This window comes from Gnatocerus cornutus, chromosome 1, assembly GCF_029298725.1.
Source record: "Gnatocerus cornutus isolate USDA-ARS CGAHR chromosome 1, icGnaCorn1.1, whole genome shotgun sequence".
Classification (NCBI taxonomy): domain Eukaryota; kingdom Metazoa; phylum Arthropoda; class Insecta; order Coleoptera; family Tenebrionidae; genus Gnatocerus; species Gnatocerus cornutus.
In genome coordinates, this window is record NC_142233.1 from 10,780,599 (window position 1) to 10,803,020 (window position 22,422).

At 31.5% G+C, this 22,422-nt stretch overlaps 2 protein-coding genes across 10 annotated transcripts in view; one reads left to right on the forward strand and one right to left on the reverse strand.

Annotated features, from left to right (window-relative positions):
• The window catches only part of Hnf4 (Hepatocyte nuclear factor 4), a 40,860-nt gene extending 20,991 nt beyond the window's left edge, over positions 1 to 19,869 (forward strand). For 2 of the 9 annotated variants that reach the window (XM_088030753.1, XM_088030807.1), the window contains exons 2-10: positions 5,368 to 5,578; positions 9,677 to 9,771; positions 9,829 to 9,962; positions 10,019 to 10,174; positions 10,254 to 10,374; positions 14,084 to 14,236; positions 14,365 to 14,601; positions 15,361 to 15,390; positions 18,626 to 19,869. In XM_088030753.1, coding sequence (XP_087886879.1) covers positions 5,368 to 5,578; positions 9,677 to 9,771; positions 9,829 to 9,962; positions 10,019 to 10,174; positions 10,254 to 10,374; positions 14,084 to 14,236; positions 14,365 to 14,601; positions 15,361 to 15,390; positions 18,626 to 18,921 — 1,433 coding nt within the window. In that variant the 3' untranslated portion in view covers positions 18,922 to 19,869. The remainder of the gene's footprint in view (positions 1 to 5,367; positions 5,579 to 9,676; positions 9,772 to 9,828; positions 9,963 to 10,018; positions 10,175 to 10,253; positions 10,375 to 14,083; positions 14,237 to 14,364; positions 14,602 to 15,360; positions 15,391 to 18,625) is intronic. The other 7 variants (XM_088030761.1, XM_088030815.1, XM_088030768.1 and 4 more) reach the window with 6 other exon arrangements.
• Positions 19,867 to 20,807, reverse strand: Psf3 (DNA replication complex GINS protein Psf3). The gene is made up of 3 exons (XM_088030825.1): positions 20,561 to 20,807; positions 20,240 to 20,508; positions 19,867 to 20,192 (listed from the first exon to the last, which is right to left on the reverse strand). The coding sequence occupies exons 1-3, from the start codon at positions 20,664 to 20,666 to the stop codon at positions 19,968 to 19,970; spliced, it is 600 nt and encodes a 199-aa protein (XP_087886951.1). The 5' UTR covers positions 20,667 to 20,807; the 3' UTR covers positions 19,867 to 19,967.
• Positions 20,808 to 22,422: the final 1,615 nt, after the last annotated feature.

Below are 22,422 nucleotides of genomic sequence, written 5' to 3' on the forward strand. Positions count from 1 at the left end.
AACTAATTCAGAATAATTTAACGTCATGAAGAAATTGTTTCTCGTTGTAAACAAAGTTTGTACACAAAATTCATGGACTTACGCAGTTCATATTTTTCGTCTATTCCCTGTAATCAAATGTCTTTTAAAAATCGTATCAAGGTAGAAAAATATACCGCATGACTTAAAAACGTAAAAGCTCCTCGATTATCTACAACTGCCTGTATTTAAAATAAAGGTAATTATCGTCTATTAGGTGTAGTACTTAATGGCTACAATATTCAGTCTATTAATTGTCACTGCAATACAATTCTGGTTAATTTATTTAATTGTTTTTATTGCTATTCTGGTTTTCATTGGCGTCATATTTATATATGCTGAAATTTTCCAGTACGTAGAGGTTATTAATTTTTTACAAGCAAGTAATTACCTATTTATACCGTACCTGAAATACTACTTTTTTATGGCGAATTATAAAAGTAGGTGACTATATGGCGCGTAATCTTTTTTCTTTAAACCAATCAGAATTAATGACTTTATGTGGGCAGTTTACACAGAATCCGTTTTCCAAAAATTGGCATGAGTTTGCAACAAATCACACCGTAAAATCGTGCGTAAAATAAATACCTATAATCCCAACAAATATTTACATTTGTTTATTTGCTTACAGTATTCGCTCACAAGTTAGTTGGAAATGAAATGAAATTCATAGTAGTGAAATTAGTTGTGTAATAAATTTCTTTGAGTTGATTTTCGTTGTAAAATCTGATAATGTGTGCATTTGCGCACTCAGCTTGAAATCATGAGAACAATTTCCGATGGAATTGCATGCACTTAAAGAACGTGTAGTTAGATAATGGTCCGTTACACACTTTCCATCTCATTTCTACATTACACCTTGATCAGTCATTTATATTCAGCATCAATTAAGTACTTTTGAGTTGAGTTTACGGTAAAACTGTTGTCTAATTTGAATTCCATTCATACACAAATTCCGTTCATTTCTTTAAGAACTGATGGAGCGATCAAAAAAAATTTGTATTTGATTAAAATTCTGTTCTAAACGCACCCAGAGAAAAACACGAGGGTGTTGTGGTCAAATTACACAGGGCCGAGTTTTTCTTAACAACTTGCACTAATTTTTTGCCAAATTTGCGAAAAAATGAAGCAAATCTCGAAAAAAAAAACCGGTTTTTAAAAACTTTTTGATACATTTTCCCCATGGAATTCCTAAATTTTAAGAGTAAAAGTACAAGCAACAGGAAGCTTTCGCATGTATTCGGGTGCAAAATGTTCAAAATTGGGCGCAATTATTTCCCACTACTGTCAATTTATAACGTGTGACCTCTAATTTCTACAATGATAACAAATCGAAGACGATCTATCAGACAATACAATCACTTCGATGTGTAATTTTTCACACTTGGCTCGATTATAGGAAAAAAACATTAAACAATACTTTTAAGCAAGATAAAGCATGTTTTTCCTGCTGTAATGGAGGTGTGTCCGTTGGACATTGCCTTCTCCACTTATTCTGAAATAAATTAAAAATCTCGAGAAAACTACGATAGCTAAGATAAAAAAATAATTGTAAAGACGGTAATGTTCACGATAGACATCTAAGCTGAACAATATGTTTTTCAATTTAAGAAAAAAAAACAATCTAGCAATCTTAGATCTACATCAGCTTAAGTAATTGTCTCGAGATAAAGTAGTTTGAAACATTGGCGCCACGTCAAACTGTCAAATATGCAGTGTCTACCAACCTATTTCAATATTCCCAGTCACTTGGTCATTGAGGGGTCGATTTCAAGTGTGACCTGCGTTACTGCAAATCCCATTTGCAACATAGCAACGCCAATCACATTGCTCATACCTTGGCAACGGTTGCAAATTTGCGTTAACGCAGTGACTTGAAATCGACCCGTGAGACATTTGACAATTAACTGACTGTTTGGAACATCGGCTTTTTACTTATACATTAAAGCTCCTGCATAGTACTTGTCTACATTTCCAACAAGCTACGTGATACACAATCGTTTTTGAAGTGGTTATCTATATTACTATATTGTAAACTACGTGTCGTGCCTTTGATTACTGGGTTTTTGCACTTGGTTATCTCAGAAAATATGTAGCATATCTGTTGATTGCCTGTTTAATTATAGAAGTAAAATAATCTAAATAATGCGAGATAAAATTTGTAGGCTCGATGAAGTTGACAGTAGAAATAATAGATCAGTTGGCAATCCTGGTAATTTTTGACAGGTACTTCTTCATGTCGTTTGTGGGTTAAGGATTCCCGGTTTAAAACGGATTAAAGATATTTATTGCTTTCATACTCGACCCTAGTGTTTAAATAATGTGAAGACAAGGTTGATTACAACAATAAATAATCATGACAACTATCGGCAAAAATGTATTTGAAAATCAGGTGGTAAATTATAAAATAGGCGCTAAAACTGAAATGATTATTACCAACAAATATGTAAATTATCGTATAAATCATTTGAATTGTACCGAGTGAGCATTTAAAAAAAATCAAGCAGGCCATGACTTTCAACGACACGGAATGTCATTCTCGACGACGGACGTTTAAACCCATTTGAGCTGATATGTAAGCTATGTAAGAAAACGAAGTGCCATTCCAGGTGTAATTTTTTAATTGTTTTTTCAGTGTTACCAAATTATGAAACAAAGTCACGGCCCGCTTAATTGACGTTTTGAATGATCGCACATTACTTTGATTTTAACAGCCCATTTAGGGTCATTCTGTTAAAATTTTATTTCTGTTGCGTTCGTAAAACATTCAAATTGTGAACCCCCATTTTATATCACATCCTAAAACACCAGAAATTGTTGATAAAGTTGGCATTCCTGACAGTCTTTGTAATTTTTGACATTTCTTCATCCATTTTTTTAGGTTAAGGATTCCCACTATTTGTAATCAATCACGTTATTGAATAATCGACACTAATGTTGAAGTATTTAAATAATGTTGAAGGTTTAGTAACAATACCTAAATGATAAAAAATAGGTCGAATTATATAAATGCTCGAAATGAAATTTAAAACACATCTTCGAAAATGCTACCAACCTAACAAAAACATCGCAGTTACTTTGTTTTTACACTGTTTAAGTTCCTTAAAAGTAGGGATGTTTTCCACTACACGTTTTTTATTTTAATATGGGAGGCTCTGATTGCTACCAAATCTGTCACAAAAATATTTATAAAGTGCGGCTCATTGCTATCAGTTCACTCTCCTGTGTAAATTTTCGAAAATTCTTGGGTGTAAATCAGGCTTTCAATTCGTTAGGGAAAAAATTATGGGAAAATAAAATGTAGCGATTTTTAAGGTTAACACGTTGTCAGAGTTGAGTGTATTAATCAATATTTAATTAAAAATTTGCTGCAAAAGAAAGATTTCAATAAAGATTTAACAAGTTTTGGCAATCTTGCGAAAGACGATTAGCTTCTGCGCATGCCACAGTTAGATCAAGGTTAAACGCTATTGCTGCCAACTATTATTGATAAAAATCGCTAGGGGCTGCTGCCAACTTAACTTTTTAATGAGTAGGCCGATAGTAATGAGCTCTGGTATAGAATAAAACACTTTTAACTTGTAACTGTCAAAAAGACAAACAAAGCTACCAACATGTTTCATGTTACAAAGTCACCGCTTTTATATTAGAACCACATTAGCCCAGGATATGACAATTTTTAGACAGCCAAACGTATGTCGGATTCTTAATTGCTACGGATAGGTCCTAAATTACGTATTATAACTAAAAACTTTCTATCTAAATGGCTGCAAAACACCCAAATTTGCAGTTTTTCATTGCCACGACTGACAGACAACTGGCAAAAAAAGACACGTGCGCCAAGATCCAATGTTAACTTGATGTGTTTTGTAATCGTCTATATTTCCACGTGGGCATTTTTAACACACAGGATGTCACATGATAGTGAAGCAAAAACTAAAAAAATTATAAATACAACTTGCCATTAAATATTGCGAAATATTGACTTCAAACGATTTCTTTAGCAGTGAAGGTAACAAAAACTTAAATTATTTACAACTAAACGGTTAACTCAACTGTTGTTATAAAAAAGTTATGAATACATCTTAAAATTACGTTTGTTTAGAGCCATGGTCACATAGCCGCTATTTCAACATTGGCGGTTATGTAACTTGCCTATTTATTGACAAGTCTCAAATATATTACAGATCGCAGCTTCACAATTTAGAAGTAAAAAAAGAACGTATGTCTGTGATACGTCCATATCTACATTCTGAAAACTGACGTAACATGTCATTGCTGTTTTATGACAGTGCTAAAACGCAAAAATGGCAATGCTACCAACATGGTCTAGATTATGCGTTTTTTTCTTAGCCTATGCTATTGTTGTAATTATTTGATCTAGCTGGAAATACCAACTTGAAATTTATCAAAAAATTGGCGGTAATTTTCCAAGCTCCACGACCAACTTGTTGACTCTAAATAGCATAATCTAGAAATATTTATGATTGACAATAAAACAATGATTTCTGATAAAGCACTTTAATGATTGTATAAAAGTATTATTATTAGCAGCCTAGAGTGAAGTAATTGTAAGTTTAAAAAATAGTTATTTGTGTACCAAGGCCAAAAAGTGTTTCTTTTTGGCCGTGTTACACACAAGATTTTTAGGCGAAACCATTAAATTTACAAGTTAATGAATTTTTAATTATGATTTATTGATTTAATCATTTATTACAACTGAATAATTGTAAATATTTATTAATCCTTCAGAAAAGTTCATATTTTCTTATTTACATTTGCCGTTTCGGCATGTGTAGCTTCACAATTTGTATGAATTAGATTTAATGTGCTCTTTGATGTTGTTGCAGCAGCACTGCTAGACATGTTCATTTTCAATAATTCAACACGTCTTTGTTGCACTTTACAGCAGTTTGTCGATTTGGTTTTACCCAAATAATTATAAAATTGGGGGTAATGTCGGCATCTTGATGTAATATGCAAAACTATGCATAGATGGCGCCACCATAGATCGGCCAAAAATGTTTGCGGCCAGAAAAGATTTACTTTTAGGCCGCTTTTGAGACCTAAAAATTCCATTTTCAGTTTAAATCGCCTAAAAAAATAGTTCTATCAAACTGCCTTCTCTGGTAACGGGTGTTCATTTAAATTTTCTCTCTGGTTAATTAAATGGGGGAAATACACAGGAAAAATGAATAACGCAATTTAGTTTTGTCAACTGTCACTGACAGTGTCCGAGTCAAGCTACGACAATCAAAATGACGTACCGAATGGATGGGGAAATATAATGAACATCCGATACTATCTCCATTTTAAAATATTTTTTTAACATCCTCATTTTTGTTTTAGCAGATTCGGAAATGACCATGGCAGCGAGTAACAACTCGCTAACGACAACGCTGAGCAACTCCGGCTCGGCAGGGGTGATATCTCTAACTCAACAACACTGTGCCATTTGTGGTGATAGAGCAACCGGAAAACATTACGGAGCTGCATCATGCGACGGTTGTAAAGGATTCTTCAGACGTTCCGTTAGAAAGAATCATTTGTACACATGCAGGTAATCAACTTCCTTAATGAGGATAATTTCTAATGAATTCTTTATGTAATATTGTTTTCAAGAGTCACGATGTCGAAGCAAAATTGACGAGTTTTTATTAACGACCTTGCGTCAATGTAACTGGGCAAATTTTTGCTGAGAAATAATTATGCGGTAATGGATGAACGTTACCTTGCGCTGGTAGTAATTATGATGATAATTTCATGTATTTGATAAAGAGTGTTTACGATGATGTTGCTGTTAATGATCGACTGAATAATAACTTTTTTATTACATTTACCTAGTTCTTGTTGGCTAAACATGTCTTTACGAACAACCGGCGAAACGACAACATTAAATATTCGTTTGCTATTACGAGAAACTCGGCTTTTATAAACGTATTCCTTTTCGAAGTTTATTATTTCAAGGTGGATTTAAAATATAATTGGAAGGTCAAGTAAATGATGCTAATTTCAACAGTTTACGTTCACTTGTGTAGACGAAGAGATGGGATTTCCGAATTTGTTCTAGGATATTCCCATCGCTCCTTCTTCCATAAATAAATTATAGGTAGTACGTGAAGCGATAACAATAATGACGAGATTATAGTGCGTTATTACTAAATTATTGACATTTGTGTAATTTTTGGTAACGGGTGTTCAGTTGAAAAAGTCATCAAAATGACATTACTTTTTCGTAAACAATTTGATATGGTCGAAAAAATCTAGACAACGATATTAACGATATTTAATATTTTGGGCTCGATGCATAGAAAATGAAAGATAACAGTTCTGTCGGTCAAATGTCAAATGCGATGATAGTATGGGCTAATAACAGACAGGCGTTTAACTTGATGACTTTTTTAATTGAACACCCGTTAGCACACAAGAGGTCATTGTATTTTGGAGATGATTTTTCACCATTTTTACGCATGTCAATATAAATAACGTGAAACATACTTAATCGTCATTGATGTTTCAAAACTTGATTTTTCAAGGAGCAATTTTAGAAATTTTAGCAGGATTTGAAAAGAATAAGTTTGATACCTGTAATGGATACATGTCAATTTTGATTAATACATGGCTCCACAAGCAACTGACAAGTTTTTAGTAATCGCAAAATACAATATAATAATCATAAACATAATGAAATGCCTGCAAATATGCTTTGAAAATAACAAAAACAAGTCTATTGCTCCTACAATTTGACTCCAGTCACAGTTCTTGTTTGACATTCCGCAGGAATTTCAGGAGTTTAAAAAAATCAGCATTGTGTACCGCAGCTGTAACAGAACCATATTTTACATTTGGCGCCTACAAAAAATTCTTTTCAGGAAAAATAAGGTTTATGACTAGAAGTCTTAATAATTTGAAATTTGTTGTTAGCCTTGGGTATTTAAATGACAGTTTAGAGGTAAAACATCAATTGTCACCCTAGCGGTTTTGAGGCATTTCTTATTATTGTAATAAAGCGTCATTTGAACTATTCTGGTAAAAAATTTGAAACTGTTATATGGATAACAAGGCTACCAATATGAAAAAAATACATTTAGACTTTTTGTTTTGTCATTTGATATAACAATGTGCAGTATGAAATTATTATACATGCAGCCAAGGGGGCAGTTTCCCAACTTTAAATTAGATGTTCACAATAGTAGGTTCCCACACTTAATTAACTTAATTCTAATCAAGTTTTAATGAATCTATAATTTTGCACCGTTTATAAGGATGTCAAAAATAAGAATATTATGTTATCTACATTTGCCCTCTTTTTCTCTCAAACCCTATCTACGCCTATGCTCATTACTTTACTGCATTTTACTTTTTGATCTCTTCAATTTCAAAGTACATTATTCAATCGCACCAACCGTAATCTGACAATGCGTAAAAAGCTCTAGCAGTGCGGCAAAAAAGTCAGATGGTACAGGGACATTTAGAAGGAATTTACCACAATAAAGATATTACTTACGCAAGTTATTTTACTATTCAAGATGATTTTTCCACTTTCAAAATAAAAGTAAAAATATATTGTTGTGGCGCCATCTATTAGAAGAATTGATCATTGCAAATAACATTTAACAATGTATCGATCAAAATGCTTTTTACAAATCTGGCACGATAAGAATTTTATGGCTCACTGACAAATGCTGCAAACGTTCCGTAAAATCCTACTTATAGTTGCTCGAATGTTAATAACGATTCCATACAGTGCAACAGAATGACATATGTCCTTAATTGTTGCTTTGGCAGCTGCCAAATTTAAAATTTTTATAGGAAAACTGTCTTGAAATGCAACAAAGTGTAAAATATGAGTGAATATTTGTATAATTTTGAATAAGATCTGTCAAGAAATACTAATGTGAACATACTTTAATAATTGTCATTATTATTGATGTTTGTAAAATTTCCACAAAATCTCACTTTGAAACAAAACACAGTTTTTTCTATCAGACATAACTTTAAAAACGAGTTTTTTTTTGATCTCATGATATTTTATTCTGCAAATGAACAGAAAACATCTTCCAATTAAGGAATCACCCCAAAGAAGCTTAATTTAAACGCAGTGCAAGTGTGTACTCATTTAAAAGTTTGATGAGCTTAACAAGTAAGGAAATTCTCGGTAAAAGTTGATGTGAGTCGCCATTGATGAATTTTTTAATGCTAGTCAATTATATTTTGTAGTTTATTGTTGTTTATATTACAAATTGTTATTTTAATTCAAACACTAAATTATTTTAAAACATCTGGAGAACTGTTCTGGCAATTCATTACTAATTAAATTTAATGCCAAGTGTCATTTGGAAAGTGACAGTTCTGCAATGTGAATTTCACAAAACGTATGTCTTAGTTTGAACATTCTATACAGGCAACTGTAAAAAGTTGACGTTATATTACGAAATAATTGTGTTGTTGTGCGTAAAGCCGTTGAAGGCCTCTAAAGACAATTATTTATGGACATTAATTACCGCATTGGTATAATTTCATCCAATAATTAATGACATCTTTGACAAGCGACATTTGGCTGCTTACACTACGACATACGTCTTCTCAATTTGGACTGTACAGAACTGAAATGTCACAAAATTGTCAAGAACTGAAATGTCACAAAATTGTCAAAATCGTCATACAATTCTTCATTAATATCAAAGCATTTAGAGCGACACGTGCGGATAGTTTGTTGACACTTTCAGCTCATTACAACAGAATTTCTTTTTAATATATTTCCGTTTTTTATACATGCTAGCAAAATTTGTTACTCGAGAATACTTTATTTTCAATAACTAAGCTAATATCAACATACACCTCTGTACCTCAACGCGTCCATAATAAATTCTGTTACGCAAATCAAAAAGAAATCAATTTTAGATTTCTGTGTTTGCTGTATTTAAATACAACACAATGAAACGAAAAACAAGTCTGGTTGGATGTTTGTCGTATTTTCAATCCAAAATAACTTGCATTGTTTCATTTATGCATGTTGAATTAGTGTGGGAACAAAAGGTTTTGAAATGAAGTAAAAAAAGGTATAACAGGATACAAGCGATTGATAAGTATTTTCTGGAAATCAAAAACGATAAGAGAAGAAGCGGAATATTCTGCGGTATAATTTTTCCAGAACTCAATGCATATTAATTGATTAGAAGACTTTTTCAAAGAACTGTGAATTTGCTAATTGTCTCACCAAGTCAGACAGAGCATAACATTGACCCTGTTGTTATTACTCATTCAAATTAACGAAAATTTGAGCAATATTTTAACACAAATGGATAAATAAGATCACAGCCATGTTATACTGGCCTTTGAGAGTCTTGTAGAGATTAATTTAATGGGAGATAAGACAGATAACATAAAAACAAAATCTAATAATATAAACAAAGTACGTTTCCTCCTTAAAAGAAAAAATAAATGATAATTCATTGTTTTACTAAGTAATTACTTGTACTTGCTTATGATAACTGCATAAAACTTGAAAAAGACATTTACTGAAGGTAATGAAGATACAAATCTATGTACTTGAATACGGATGGAATTTCCACGCCGCACGAGTGATCAAACAAGTTTATTACGCTATTTTTTCTAATTTGGAAACGAAGCTTAATTAAGCCGTTTTTATTTGCAGGTTTAGTCGAAATTGTATCGTAGACAAAGACAAAAGGAATCAATGTAGATACTGCCGTTTGCGGAAGTGTTTCAAAGCAGGAATGAAGAAAGAAGGTAAAAATCGAAATGACGCATTGTGTTCTGTTTGTATAAAACCGTTGATTGTTGCAGCTGTACAAAATGAAAGAGATAGAATAAGCTGTCGGCGACCAAGTTATGAAGAAAGTAGTCAAAATAATGGCCTTTCCGTTAGTTCCTTATTGAATGCCGAAATGTTGTCTCGTCAAGTGGGAGCAGCATTAGAAGTGTGTAACGCACCCTCACATTGTAACTAATTGATGTTTAAACGAATCTGTTACAGCAAATGGGGCCAGCTCCTGTTAACGATTACGATTTATCAAATAGGCAACTAGCTAGCATAAATGACGTATGTGATTCGATGAAACAACAACTTTTAATTTTAGTCGAGTGGGCCAAATACATTCCAGCCTTTACTGAACTTCAATTAGATGATCAGGTTTGATATTTTCATTATTGCATATCTGATTTAATACCGTTTTGTAAGTACGGTAGTTAATGTTGGTTTATTCCTTTAGGTGGCACTACTGCGAGCACATGCAGGAGAACATTTACTTTTGGGTCTTGCCCGACGTTCTATGCACCTGAAGGACGTTCTTCTTCTTGGAAATAATTGCATTATTACCAAACATAGTCCAGGTGAGCTAATTTGCAAACCAAATATGTAGAGCTCCTCTTTGGTTGTGCATGTGTCGTTAATTGTTATTGCTTGATTGTAATGACTGTTATTGTTTTTCACGTGCTGGGATTTACGTAAACAAAACAGGGACTAAACAAGTGTTTTATAGTTTTTCAAGCATGTTGTTTCTAGATATCAGTTTTACGGGGTGTTTACAAAATGTATCCATGATTTGAATTATACAAGGCGTTCATTTTATCTGTTTTCTGTGTAGATAACACATTTTACGTTCCACAAACCACTTTATCCTTTGTTATAATAAGTAAATAATAACTAACGTATAGGCAGGAATGATTATGGCAAAAATTGTGCCAAATCACTTCTAGTAGTCAAATCTTCTATGAGCGATGTTTTGAGTTCTCAAAAAACTGACTCTGCTAATATTGGGTTTGAAGTGCTATTGTTCAAACTTCGACAAAAAATTACAAAAATTTGAACAATTTTATTTTTGTTTTGTTTGAAGTTGCTTATGGTCTGTATAATGTGTTGCATATGCAATCATGTTCAGGGGTGAACATATAAATGAACACTCTGTATATTGGTAATTCTGATATCTGACCGACTCATATTAACCACAAAATTTAATTAACTATTTAAATTTTTAATGTATGTACTAAAATTATTTATCGATTTCAGTTTTTTAATAAAAAAATATAAAATAATAAGTATTCACCAAGTTGATAAAACATGAGTTTTTTACAATTTTATGTACCGATTGTAGAAGAATTGAATGATTGAAAGTCCCAAAACTCGTAAAAGACCCGTTAACCATTCGAAGGGTGAATTTTCGAAAAAAAAAATTCTAAACTCATTATATTTTGAATTTGATCCTATTTAAAATTAATCAATCAAAGCAAACTTTTTCCTCAATTTTTTTTTATCTAGATTAGGTGGATTATGTACTTCTGACGGATTTAAAATAAGCAGTCTTTTGCGCATTATTTTATCTTTTAACATGTTTTTTGTTAAAAACAAATTGTAAGTAATTTATAAGACGATACTTGATGGATTAATAATATTAATTAAAAAAATTGTGGCATAATTAGAAAAACTTTTGAGCGCTAACTTAGTAAGGGTCCGCAAAATCCCAACTTTGCCCTTTTTTTTCAAAATTGAAAACAAAAACAATACACCGAAAATGTAAAAATAATAGTCTAAAAAGAGTTTGCACAAATTTAGAGAAAATACAAAGAGAATATATAGAGAATGTAGGGAAAATATAAAGAGAAATTTGATATTCTAAGAAAAATTGGAAAGAATGTATGGAAATCTGGAGAATCTGGATAAGTGTAGAAAATCTAGAGACTCGGAAACGGAATTTAAGAAAAATATAAGAAGAATCCGAAGGAACTCTAAACAAACTGAAGTGGATCTACGAAAATTTGAAAGAGAATTTGTCTACAATCTAAAGGAAATGAATATAAAATCCAAGAAGAATCTAGAAAATTTTAACAGAATTTGAGAAAAAATCTGAAGAAAGTTCAGAAAATCTAAGGAGAATTGGACGGAATATAAATAAAATTCACAGGACTGACAGAATTAGAAATTAGAAAGGATCTTAAGTAATCTAAAACGAAGTAGACTCTTAAAAACAATTAAGAAATGAAATTATAGATAAAAAATCTTGATAATACAATGAAAATCGGGATAGAATTTAACGTAATTTGAAGAAAATTCAATTAATAATTTTGTAGTCTAAAAAAATCTTGAAGACACAAAGCCGAGGAATCTGAAGATAATGTAAACAGAATCTCATATAATATTTAGAAAATATAGGAATAATCTAAAGAGAATTGAAAGAATGTAAAGTAAATGTAAATAATCAAAAAGAATTCAATGATGTAACAAAATAAAAAGGATGTAAAAAAATCGAAAAGAGTACAGAGAATCTAAAAATGAGAGGAAATCGAAGAACATAAAGTGTAAGAATGTTTAAAAACTACGGAGAATTCGTCGGATTTTAGAGAGGGTCTAAAAAGAATCCAAAAAGGATTAATCCCAGACTGAATCTAAAGTTTAAAGTGAAATTGTCGAAAATTAAAAAGAAAATATCAAAAAATTAAGAAAACAGCAAATTTAAAGAAAAATCAATAAAAATTTAAATCTATACAAAAGGTGAGAATTTAATAGAAGTCTGAAACGAAAATTGTAATTAAAGAAATTAGTGGGGATCTAAAGTTAACTTAAAAAGAACCAGAAACTATAAAAAAATCAAAAGAAAATTATAGACAAGACAGACAAAATCAAAATAGAAGCTAGAGCACAAGGAGAATGTAATGTAAAGATATCCAAAAATATAGATACTTCTTCATTATTTTATGCATTTCGATATCTTCTTTTGCAGGTAGAGAGCCTCATTTGTTTATAAAGCAAATTGTCATTAGCTTCAAATCTACATAGTTGATTTTTCAAAGAATTTTGAGGATTTCAAGCACATTTCAGCCGATTTCTCCAGAATTAACCGTTGAATTTTAATAAGAACTCATTATTTAATGCATTTAGACCTCTTTTTTGCGAATTCAGCCTCAAAAACCGTCGGTATATAGAAAAAATTGTTATTTTGCTTCAAATTTAGTTGATTTTTCGACGAATATTGAGTGAGGATTTCATGCAAGTTTCTGGCGACACCTCCAGAATTAACCAGAATCAAAAGTAAAGGTTCTTCTAGATAATCTAAAAACATCTAAAGAAAACTTACAAAATTTAAACAGAACCTTAAGATTGAATCTTTTTTTAATGGGTCCAATCAACCTTTAATCCGCTTCTGGGTTAAACTCTGATTTACCCCAAAATTTGCTAACATTTCAAAATAGTGCAAAATTAAAATTCGTCACAGAATAATCGATTCCCTTAAAGAAAACAAGTGCAGTTAGTTATATAAAAAGGCAACAACACAAGCAAAACAAGCTGAAAGATAATTACAACTTAAAACTGATCGTTTGAAGAAATTCTAAATTTATTGGTACCCAATGTCTCACTGTGGTCTCACTTTTCGGCAGTTTGATATTAAACACAAAAAAATCGTCACGGCAATTCTGGAATTTAAAGTCGATAGAGCTACCAACATAAAAGACATAAAAACTGTTTTAGCAACTATTTGCTGTTATGCTTTTAAAATGGTAGTCGGTATAAAAATTGTGGTTTGGGCTACTGTAAAAAGACAATATTTAGGAGCGTGTATGATTTTCATGGGTGTTTTGTTGTTTGTAACATTTCGTTTTATCATTTTAACACTAAATTATTATGTTCAATGGGAGTTATTTTCATCATATTTATACTATTATCATAAATCTCATGACGAATCATAAGTATTGTTTTAATTAATAAGGGTTAAGCATGTTCGTACATTTATTCCGTCATAGTGATATTCACATCATTTTGCATGTTCAGAATAGTGTCGTAGTTGCCATTCATAGTTTTTATGGTACAAAGAAATAAAACTGTTTTGTTCCACTTAAGGATGAAACTACAATCTGTTATTTTATTATAAATATTATATCGCATGAATGATTCATAAGAACCGTTGAAACATAACGAAATGATGGAATTAATTTTAATCCGCATGATGCAACAGTGTTTCTTTAATTGAATGATTTTGTTGGTGGAAATTTTAAAAAATGTACGAACATGAAGGCCGACCTTAATTAAATGGACAATGTTCCAATGCAGTGATGATGTTGACAGACTCGAGAGTTTCTCCCGATTTGGATATCTCACGTGTTGGTAGCAGAATAATGGATGAACTCGTCAAACCCATGACAGAAGTCCAGGTGGATGACACTGAATTCGCTTGCCTCAAGGCCATAGTGTTTTTTGATCCAAGTAAGTAATGTTTATTTTAATCAGATAACGAGATATGCTTCAAGTGTTTGTCTAGAATCTTAAAAATAGAACGCTGTTTCTAAGTTATTACAAATCTTCTTCGTTTTGATTTAATTATCCTTTTTTAGATGCCAAAGGACTGAGCGAGCCGGCAAGAATTAAGGCCCTGCGATATCAAATACAGATCAATCTAGAAGATTACATCAGTGATCGGCAGTACGATAGCAGAGGGAGATTTGGGGAACTATTACTGACACTTCCTGCTCTCCAATCAATCACGTGGCAAATGATTGAACAAATTCAATTCGCAAAGCTGTTCGGTGTAGCACACATCGACAGCTTGTTGCAGGAGATGTTGTTAGGAGGTAATATCTGCAGAGGTTTTAACTGGTTGGCATCTAACATATCATACAAAGGCACTAACTGCTTACACGAACTTGCATGTTGAAAAAAAGCGTTTTTTTACTAGCGTGTGGGAAATGGCACCTTTTGCAACCAGCAGGAACACTAGTAAAAGTATAGAGCTGCCAGTTTTGCTTGCACTTGTATGTTGAAGTTGGAATCTCATTCATTTTGAAGTTGTTACTTAATTGTCTTCATTCATTGAACATTGAGAATCACACAAACAAAATATTTGGATTTTTGTATATATTTAGCTTTCGAGTAACTCATTAATGAGATTAATTAAATGATATAATTCAAATTTCACAAGCAGCCAGTTGTTATGAAAACATCAAAGAGAGTATTTCAAAATCACCTGTTTAAATATAAACTGTCTTTACGTCATCGATATTTTATTCGAGAAGTTAACAAACAATCTAATTTTAGTTCGTCAAGACTTCATTTTAGATATGATTTCCTTTAAAAATTAGAAACGGAAAAATGCCAGTGAGAATTGTTCCGTTTGAATGGAATGGCTGAACTTCAAAACAAGTTTGATATTAAAATTCGTTATTGATTGGGTTTTATTAATTAAGTAATTGAATTAAATATAATTAAGCACTATGAGTAAGAGCGAAAAACTAATTAAAATTTTTGCACGTACAAATTTTGGATAATTCACTGGGTTTTACTAACAATTTCCTTAAAAAAGTTAAATGAATAATAAATTTCTCTCTTTCCAGCTCTGTCCGCCGAGGCAGGACATTTAACAGGTGAGCAAAAGTTTCAGGATTAGAGCAGACCATGAAGATTTCGACGTGTCTTTGATTACACTTAAAAACGTCAAAATGTAACATTGTAACGTATGGGCACCACTCATGACATTTTGAGCACTGCTGGTACACAAAGAACCTCTTAGAATGAAAGTTTATGACACATTTTTAAATAGTTTTGGCTAGAGAAACTAGAAATATTTGCATGACCTGCTCTAATGTCGTAACTTTCTGCTCACCTTTTTAGTGACTGTTATTTATATTTTAGGTATTTTCGTGGATTTGAGTTAGTGAATTATACAGAGTGGTTGACGAATATCATCCAATTTTGGGCTTGCAAGCCAAATTATATGATTTATACAATTTACAAAAATTTAAATCAAATTTGTAAACGTATTTAGTAATACGAATGTTTGGAAATTTTATTTGGAGGAGTGTCAAAACCAAATTTTTTCAACACTTTTATTGTCACAAAAACGAAATTTATACGTTCTAGTAAAACCATCAATTTACAAAAATTTAGATCGACTACACGAATTTTTAGAATTTTTTTAGATTTACAAACTAAATAAAAATTACAAAATTTACCAAGCATTTCTAAGAAATTGTAATTTCTTCATTCATGGTGCGATTTTAACGAAATTTGTCAAGATTATCACTAAAATTCAGACCCAAAATATGAATTTTTGGAAATTTAATTTGGAAAACTAAAAAAAAGGGGTGATCACATTTTTTCAACACACTGTAATTCCTTCAGTTTTGGTGTCACAAGAACGAAGTCTATACACGTTGTGCCTCTTGTCTGTCCTAGTAAAACCATCAATTTACAAAAAATTAAATCCATAGACGAATTTTTTGAAAATTTCGATTTATGGGAACCAAAAACTAAAATATTAAAATTTACCAGATTGTTAAATATCTTGTAAATTCTACTTTCTTAAAGCAATTTTAACAAAATTTCTCGAGGTTATGACTCTACTGTCTTATTAAAAGTGCCAATTTAGAAAAATTTAAATCGAAAATATCAATTTCTGAATATTTGAAAGTGCCAAAAGCTAATCAACTTTTTTCAACATCCTGTAATTCCTTTATTTTTGGTGTCCTAAATACGAAATTTATACAGGTTTTTTTTCTTGCCCGTTTTATTAACGCCACTAATTTACAAAAATTTAGATTGAATAAACGAATTTTTGGAAATTTTGAGATTTATAAACTAAAAAAAATTACAAGATTTGTTAAATATTTTTAAGAAATAGTAATATCTTCATTCATAGTGCGATTTTAATTTTAATTTGTTAAGATTGTCACCAAAAATTTTGCCCGAAAATATGAATTTTTGGAATTTTCATTTGGAGAACTGCGAGAAACTAATCAAATTTTTCAACACCCTGTAATTCCTTCCACAAGAACAAAATTTGTCTTTTCTCGTGTCATTTCTAGTAATACCACAAATTTACAAAATTTCAGATCAAATAGAGGAATTTCTAGAAAATTTCGATTTACAAACTAGAAAAAAAGTACAAAATTCATCAACTTTAAGCCCTTATAATTTCTTTATTCTTGGTGCGATTTTGACGAAATTTCTCGAGAGTATCATCACTCTTGACAGTCTTATTAAAAGCGCTAATTTAGAAAATTTGTAGATCGAAAGTAAGAATTTTTCGAAATTTTATCTTGGGAACTGCGAAAATGTCATCAAAACAGCTGTAACTGCTTCATTACTGGTGTCATAAAGAGAATTTTTTACATATTGATTGTATCTGTTCCTTGTATGTTTATCAATTTGAAAAAAATTATATCAATGAGACAAATTTTTAGAAATTTTCGATTTATACTACTATTACTATCGCGGAAACAAAATTTCGAACATCAAATTGATTGATGTTTAAAAATTGTAAACTGTCCTTTGTCTTTATAACCTTAAAATTTATAAAAGACTCAGCAAGTGTCAGAAATTTGCTATGTCAGTCATATGTCACTCACAATGACAATAAAGCTTGATTTACATTGCCATGTCAAAAAGTGATGTTCGAAATTTTGATTCCGCGATAGTATATTTACTAAAAACAAAACAAAATTTAAAATCTTGCCATTTCTTCATGCTTGAAGGTATTTTAAGGAAATTTGTCTTATTAAAAGTACTAATTTAGAAAAAAAATTGCCAGAAAATACGAATTTTTTAGAGACTTTTTAGGAGAACTTAACTTAGTTTATCAAATTTTTTCAACACTCTGTAATACCTTCATTTTTGGTATCACAATAACGAAATTTATACTCGTTGTTCCTCTTGTCTGTTCTAGCAAAAGAACCAATTTACAAAAATTTAAATCAAATATTTAAATAGAAGAATTTTTAGAAATTTTTGAATTTATGAACTAAGATTTTTATTTTCTTCATTCCTGACGCGATTATAAATAAATTTGTCGAGATTGACTGTCATATTAAAGTTCTAATTTCAAAAGTAAAGACCAAAAATACGTTTTTTTTTAACGCCTGTACGTAATTCTTTCTTTTTGATGTCGTTCTTCTTGGTAGTCTAATAAAATTTACAATTTATTCAAACCAATTTACAAAAAAAAAAAATATCAAAATTTATTACAAATGTTAAAAAAGGATATAATGTATGAAAAATAAAAGAAAACGTTAATAACACGACTACGACTCATTTTAACAACTGACAGCGTCAGAATTGATCAAAAGAAGTCGGGGATAACTTAAGGAGACATTTAAATGAATATCCGATATACAACGTGTTTATAAATGTTTCTAGCATCAAGGGTGGCTATGAAATGTCAAAGAAATATGCCGCTCATTATAAATGTGGGTTTCGATTTGTCAACTGACATTTGCAGTTAACCTCAAACATGAAGCAAAGTAAGTTTTGAAAAATAAACTGTTCGAATTGTGGTTTAAAACCTGAAAACCGAAAACTTGGGCGCAAAACCGTAACTAAAACGCCATTGAAGTAAGTAACATTATGAATAATTTTCAAGATGGTTATATTCACCATGAAAATAAAGCGGCAAAATAGTGTACGACAGGAATTCCAAAGCCACGCTTTGCTAGAAACATTTATAAACACCTTGTATGAAACTAAATTAACATTCAAGTTTCGTGTAGGTTTATATTTAAAAATTAATATCATAATGATGATAAAGCACACTTTCATCCCCATTCCACACACTATCATTCCCTATTAACATTAAAACTTTGAATGCAACTAATTAAAATATAGACTCGGTTCTAGGTACCAGCATAGAGGCAAATCCAACAATGATGACGGCCGCCAACGCCAACAACGTCAACAGTTATCAAGGTACCAGTGATTCAACAGATAGTCCTGTCACATCACCTACAACCACACAGTGTAACAGTCCCACCGACCATCTCATCAACGGCAACATTTCAAGCCCGTCAAATACATCGTCATCCAACGTTTTAATCATGAGGGACATTACACCAATAGATGAAAATTCCTATATGGCATTCAAACAAGAACCCATTCAAGAAGTGGAGCAACATACATTCTAAACAAGGAATATTTAATTTCAGTGTTTAATCAGAAAGTATTTACAGGGTAATATTCTTGCTTTCGTGTTGGTGAAATTTTATTTATTAGTCATCACACCGTTGTCGTTACCAGAGTGTGACATATTATAGTCTTCCATAAGTTGTAACTTGTTCTAAAATCACAGTGCCTTACAACTGATGTAATAAAGTATACAGAGGCTGTGAAATGAACTGTACAGACCAATAGTTAATTGGTTTATAGAGTTTTTATTGCTTGCCAGTTATGGTAGTCATAATTTAAAATGATATTGATATTTTAAAACAAAGACGTAATTGCTCAATTTTTAAGAACAAAATATATTTACATTTTTACATAGAAGGTGATCGATTTTGGCAACGTCTGTCAAAGTACACTTAATAAATTACATGTTACAGTTGCCAAGTTCTGATAGCCCTTTGTATATTGTATAAATTAAATGATAGACGTAATTTTAAGTTAGTTTAGACGATTTGTGGGGTTCTTCCATTAATGATTTAATATTTAAATTCATGTGGTGGAAGATACATTACGTGGTAATATCATTTTATCATATTTTAACGGTTGTTTGGTTGTCATCGAGGTCACTCACCCTCGATGTGTGCTAAGTAAGGGTAATTTAACCTAATTTGTTTTCTTTTATTTAGTTTGTATTTTTTTATATTATGGTGGCAAATAGAGTTTTGTTTTGGTACCAATTATTTTAGGTCTCATTGTTATTTTTCTGTACTAGGTGTTTGTATGTTTACTTGTTACATATTATTGTTGTTAATTTCAATTTTTTGATATTAAGTTGCGCCTATTTTAAAGCACTTTAAGTTGTCTAAATTAATGCCATTTCAATGCAAAATTCATATTATGTGTGTAGGTAAACATACACAAGCTGGAGGTGGCAAATATTTTTTATATCAATAAACATTTTTAAAAAGTTATTGTAAATATTTATTATACCTAGATAAAACTTACGTGATCTTGAACATCTTCTTTTATACATTCTGTTTTTACATCTAACATACATTTTCAGCAACCATCAAAAGAGATCATCATCCACTCTTTTTCTTTTTTTGTGGTTGGTAACCATCGTCGCTGCTTCTAACGGTGCTTCTGAAACCATCAACCAAGAAGCCAACTTCATTTTAGCATGATTGGAGCTTTTAAATATCCCTTTTTCTAGCGAATCTAATCTTTGTAATAAAGAAGGATCCAGTGTGACATCAGTTAAATCCATAACACGGCGAAATCTCTGTGTAAACGTCTAAAACAAACTTCTAAATCTCCACTTCAAGGTGAATTGTCTCTTACCTCCAAGAGAACATCAGCTACAACTCCTCTAGTATCAAGTTGTTTAGCATGAAAACCCAAGTCATAAAAATGAGAGCCAAACTTATGCAAATCTACAGCACAAGGATCGGCTTTTAAAATTTCCGAATACACGTTATTGAAGACTTTTGGCAAAGATGGAGTTACTAAAGGTTGACGAGTTGTGGCAATTTCAAGAGCTAGCCACATTGGTAGTTCCAAAGTTGTGCCAGATTTTAAAATGGTTTCTTCTTCAGTTGGATTCAGTTGTCCTAAAATAAATGAAATTAATACGATACAAAGTGGGTTTTGAGCGGGTCTTACCTAATTTTGGTACATCTTGGAGAAACGTGCACGAAATTCGTTCTTGTGTGGCTAAAATATCATCGATTGAGAAGTAATTGGGATAATATCCAGCTGGTAACGGCATAGCACCAATTTCACTTAAAGCACAATTTTGTATTGTTTTTTTAATTCGGTTTTAATCGTGAACTAATTTTCCGTCTTGCAAGCTCTTTCGAAATTATTTAAGGTTATGTTGACACGACGCGGTTGGAATCAACAACAGCTGTGATTGGCTGCATGACATGAAGTATAGTGTGACGTCACACAAAGCGCCAAGTTCAAACTTTTCTCCTTAAGCAAAATTTCTTGATAAAAATCGACTTTATTTTATCCTTTTTTTCTATACATATTTATGACACTGTCTATTCTAGATTTTCGATCCATTTTACTACCGCTATAAAAAAACAATTTATAGATTTTAGATTGAAATTAACGATATAGTGCTGTAATAAACCTACAATGTTAATTAAGCATGTTATAACAGTTAATGAGAAAAATCGAAAAAGAAATTAAATAGGCAATAGAGTAATGCAATTGAAAATAATGTTGCTGATTGACCAATCAGAAGCCAAAGTGTATCAAATGAAATTCTTTATTGTTGTTTGTTCAGAATTATACCAACTGTAGACACAATGAATCCTAACAGCAAACACTGAAATGTGAAATGGTGGTTTATACACATAGGTCTAAATGTCTTTAATATCACAAATAAAAGCACAATTTGGAACGAAAAATATGCACAAATATTTATTTTGACTTTTAAACATACATTATGTAATACATATCTACAGGCTGTCCCAGAACTCATGACTTAGAAAACAAGGGGAGGTGCCGACACCAATACAGGTAGTAAATTTCAAACCAAAAATTGTGAAAGTTTATTAGTATTCGAGAAAGGATAAAAAATTAACAACCAATCCCGAAAGCTTATTCTAGAGGTGGAGCAAAAGGCTCTCCCAATTTCCTAAGCAACGAGAGTGTAATGTTCACTTGACCAATGGATGATGGTAAATATGTGTTCGTAGTTACCGATTTAAAAAAAAAAAATTTGTTTTTAAATCTTGGTTCAGAATTGTTGCGTCCATAAGCCCGTTTTTTCTGGGTCACGAGTTCTAGGACACCTGTATAAACCAGCTTTTCTAGGTAGGGGACATGCCCGGATTACGTAAATTTGAGGTCTGGGGTTAATTCTAACAGTATTTACAACATGTCTTACAATCTTACAAAGAAACTTCACCTACAAATATAGAATATACTATAGTTAATTATTATTATTGGTCCACACATTAAAAAGTTAAGGTGGCAGCAGTCGCTAGCGATTCTTATCGGTAACAGTTGGTAGCACAAGAAATTGTCCTTGACGCAACTGTGATATGCGTAGAAGCTAATCGTTCTGCGCAAGATGGCCAAAACTTGTTAAATATCTGTTGAAATCTCTTTTACAACAAAATTTTAATTAATTATTATTGTTAATTAATTATCAATTATTAACATTATTAACACATTGACAAAGTGTGAACCTCAAAACTCGTAACATTAAATTTTCCCCTAATTTTCTCCTTAAGAATTAAAAGCCGTGTAAAATTGTGTAATTTCGTCGTGTTACAAATTCTGCAATGGCGATGTTACAGTCGCGGTCAAAGTGTTTTGAACGCTAAAGTCATTTGATTATCATGAAGGGTAAAGCAGGGCTTATGGAGGCAACAATTCTGAACCAAAATTTTAAAACTATAATTTTTAAACTCCAAAAATATTCGAGATAAGGCGAACATAGACGCTAAGCATCATATGTCATCGAAATGAATCAAACTAGTTAATTTCGTGCTAATTCTGTGATTAAT

Excerpts from the sequence above, each read along its gene's own strand:
- Psf3 (XM_088030825.1), bottom strand. The coding sequence starts at position 20,666 with ATGCCGTTACCAGCTGGATATTATCCCAATTACTTCTCAATCGATGAT. Across the intron at positions 20,509-20,560 it reads CCAAGATGTACCAAAATTAG|GACAACTGAATCCAACTGAA; the intron begins GTAAGACCCGCT and ends CATTTATTTTAG. Across the intron at positions 20,193-20,239 it reads TAGCTGATGTTCTCTTGGAG|ACGTTTACACAGAGATTTCG; the intron begins GTAAGAGACAAT and ends AGTTTGTTTTAG.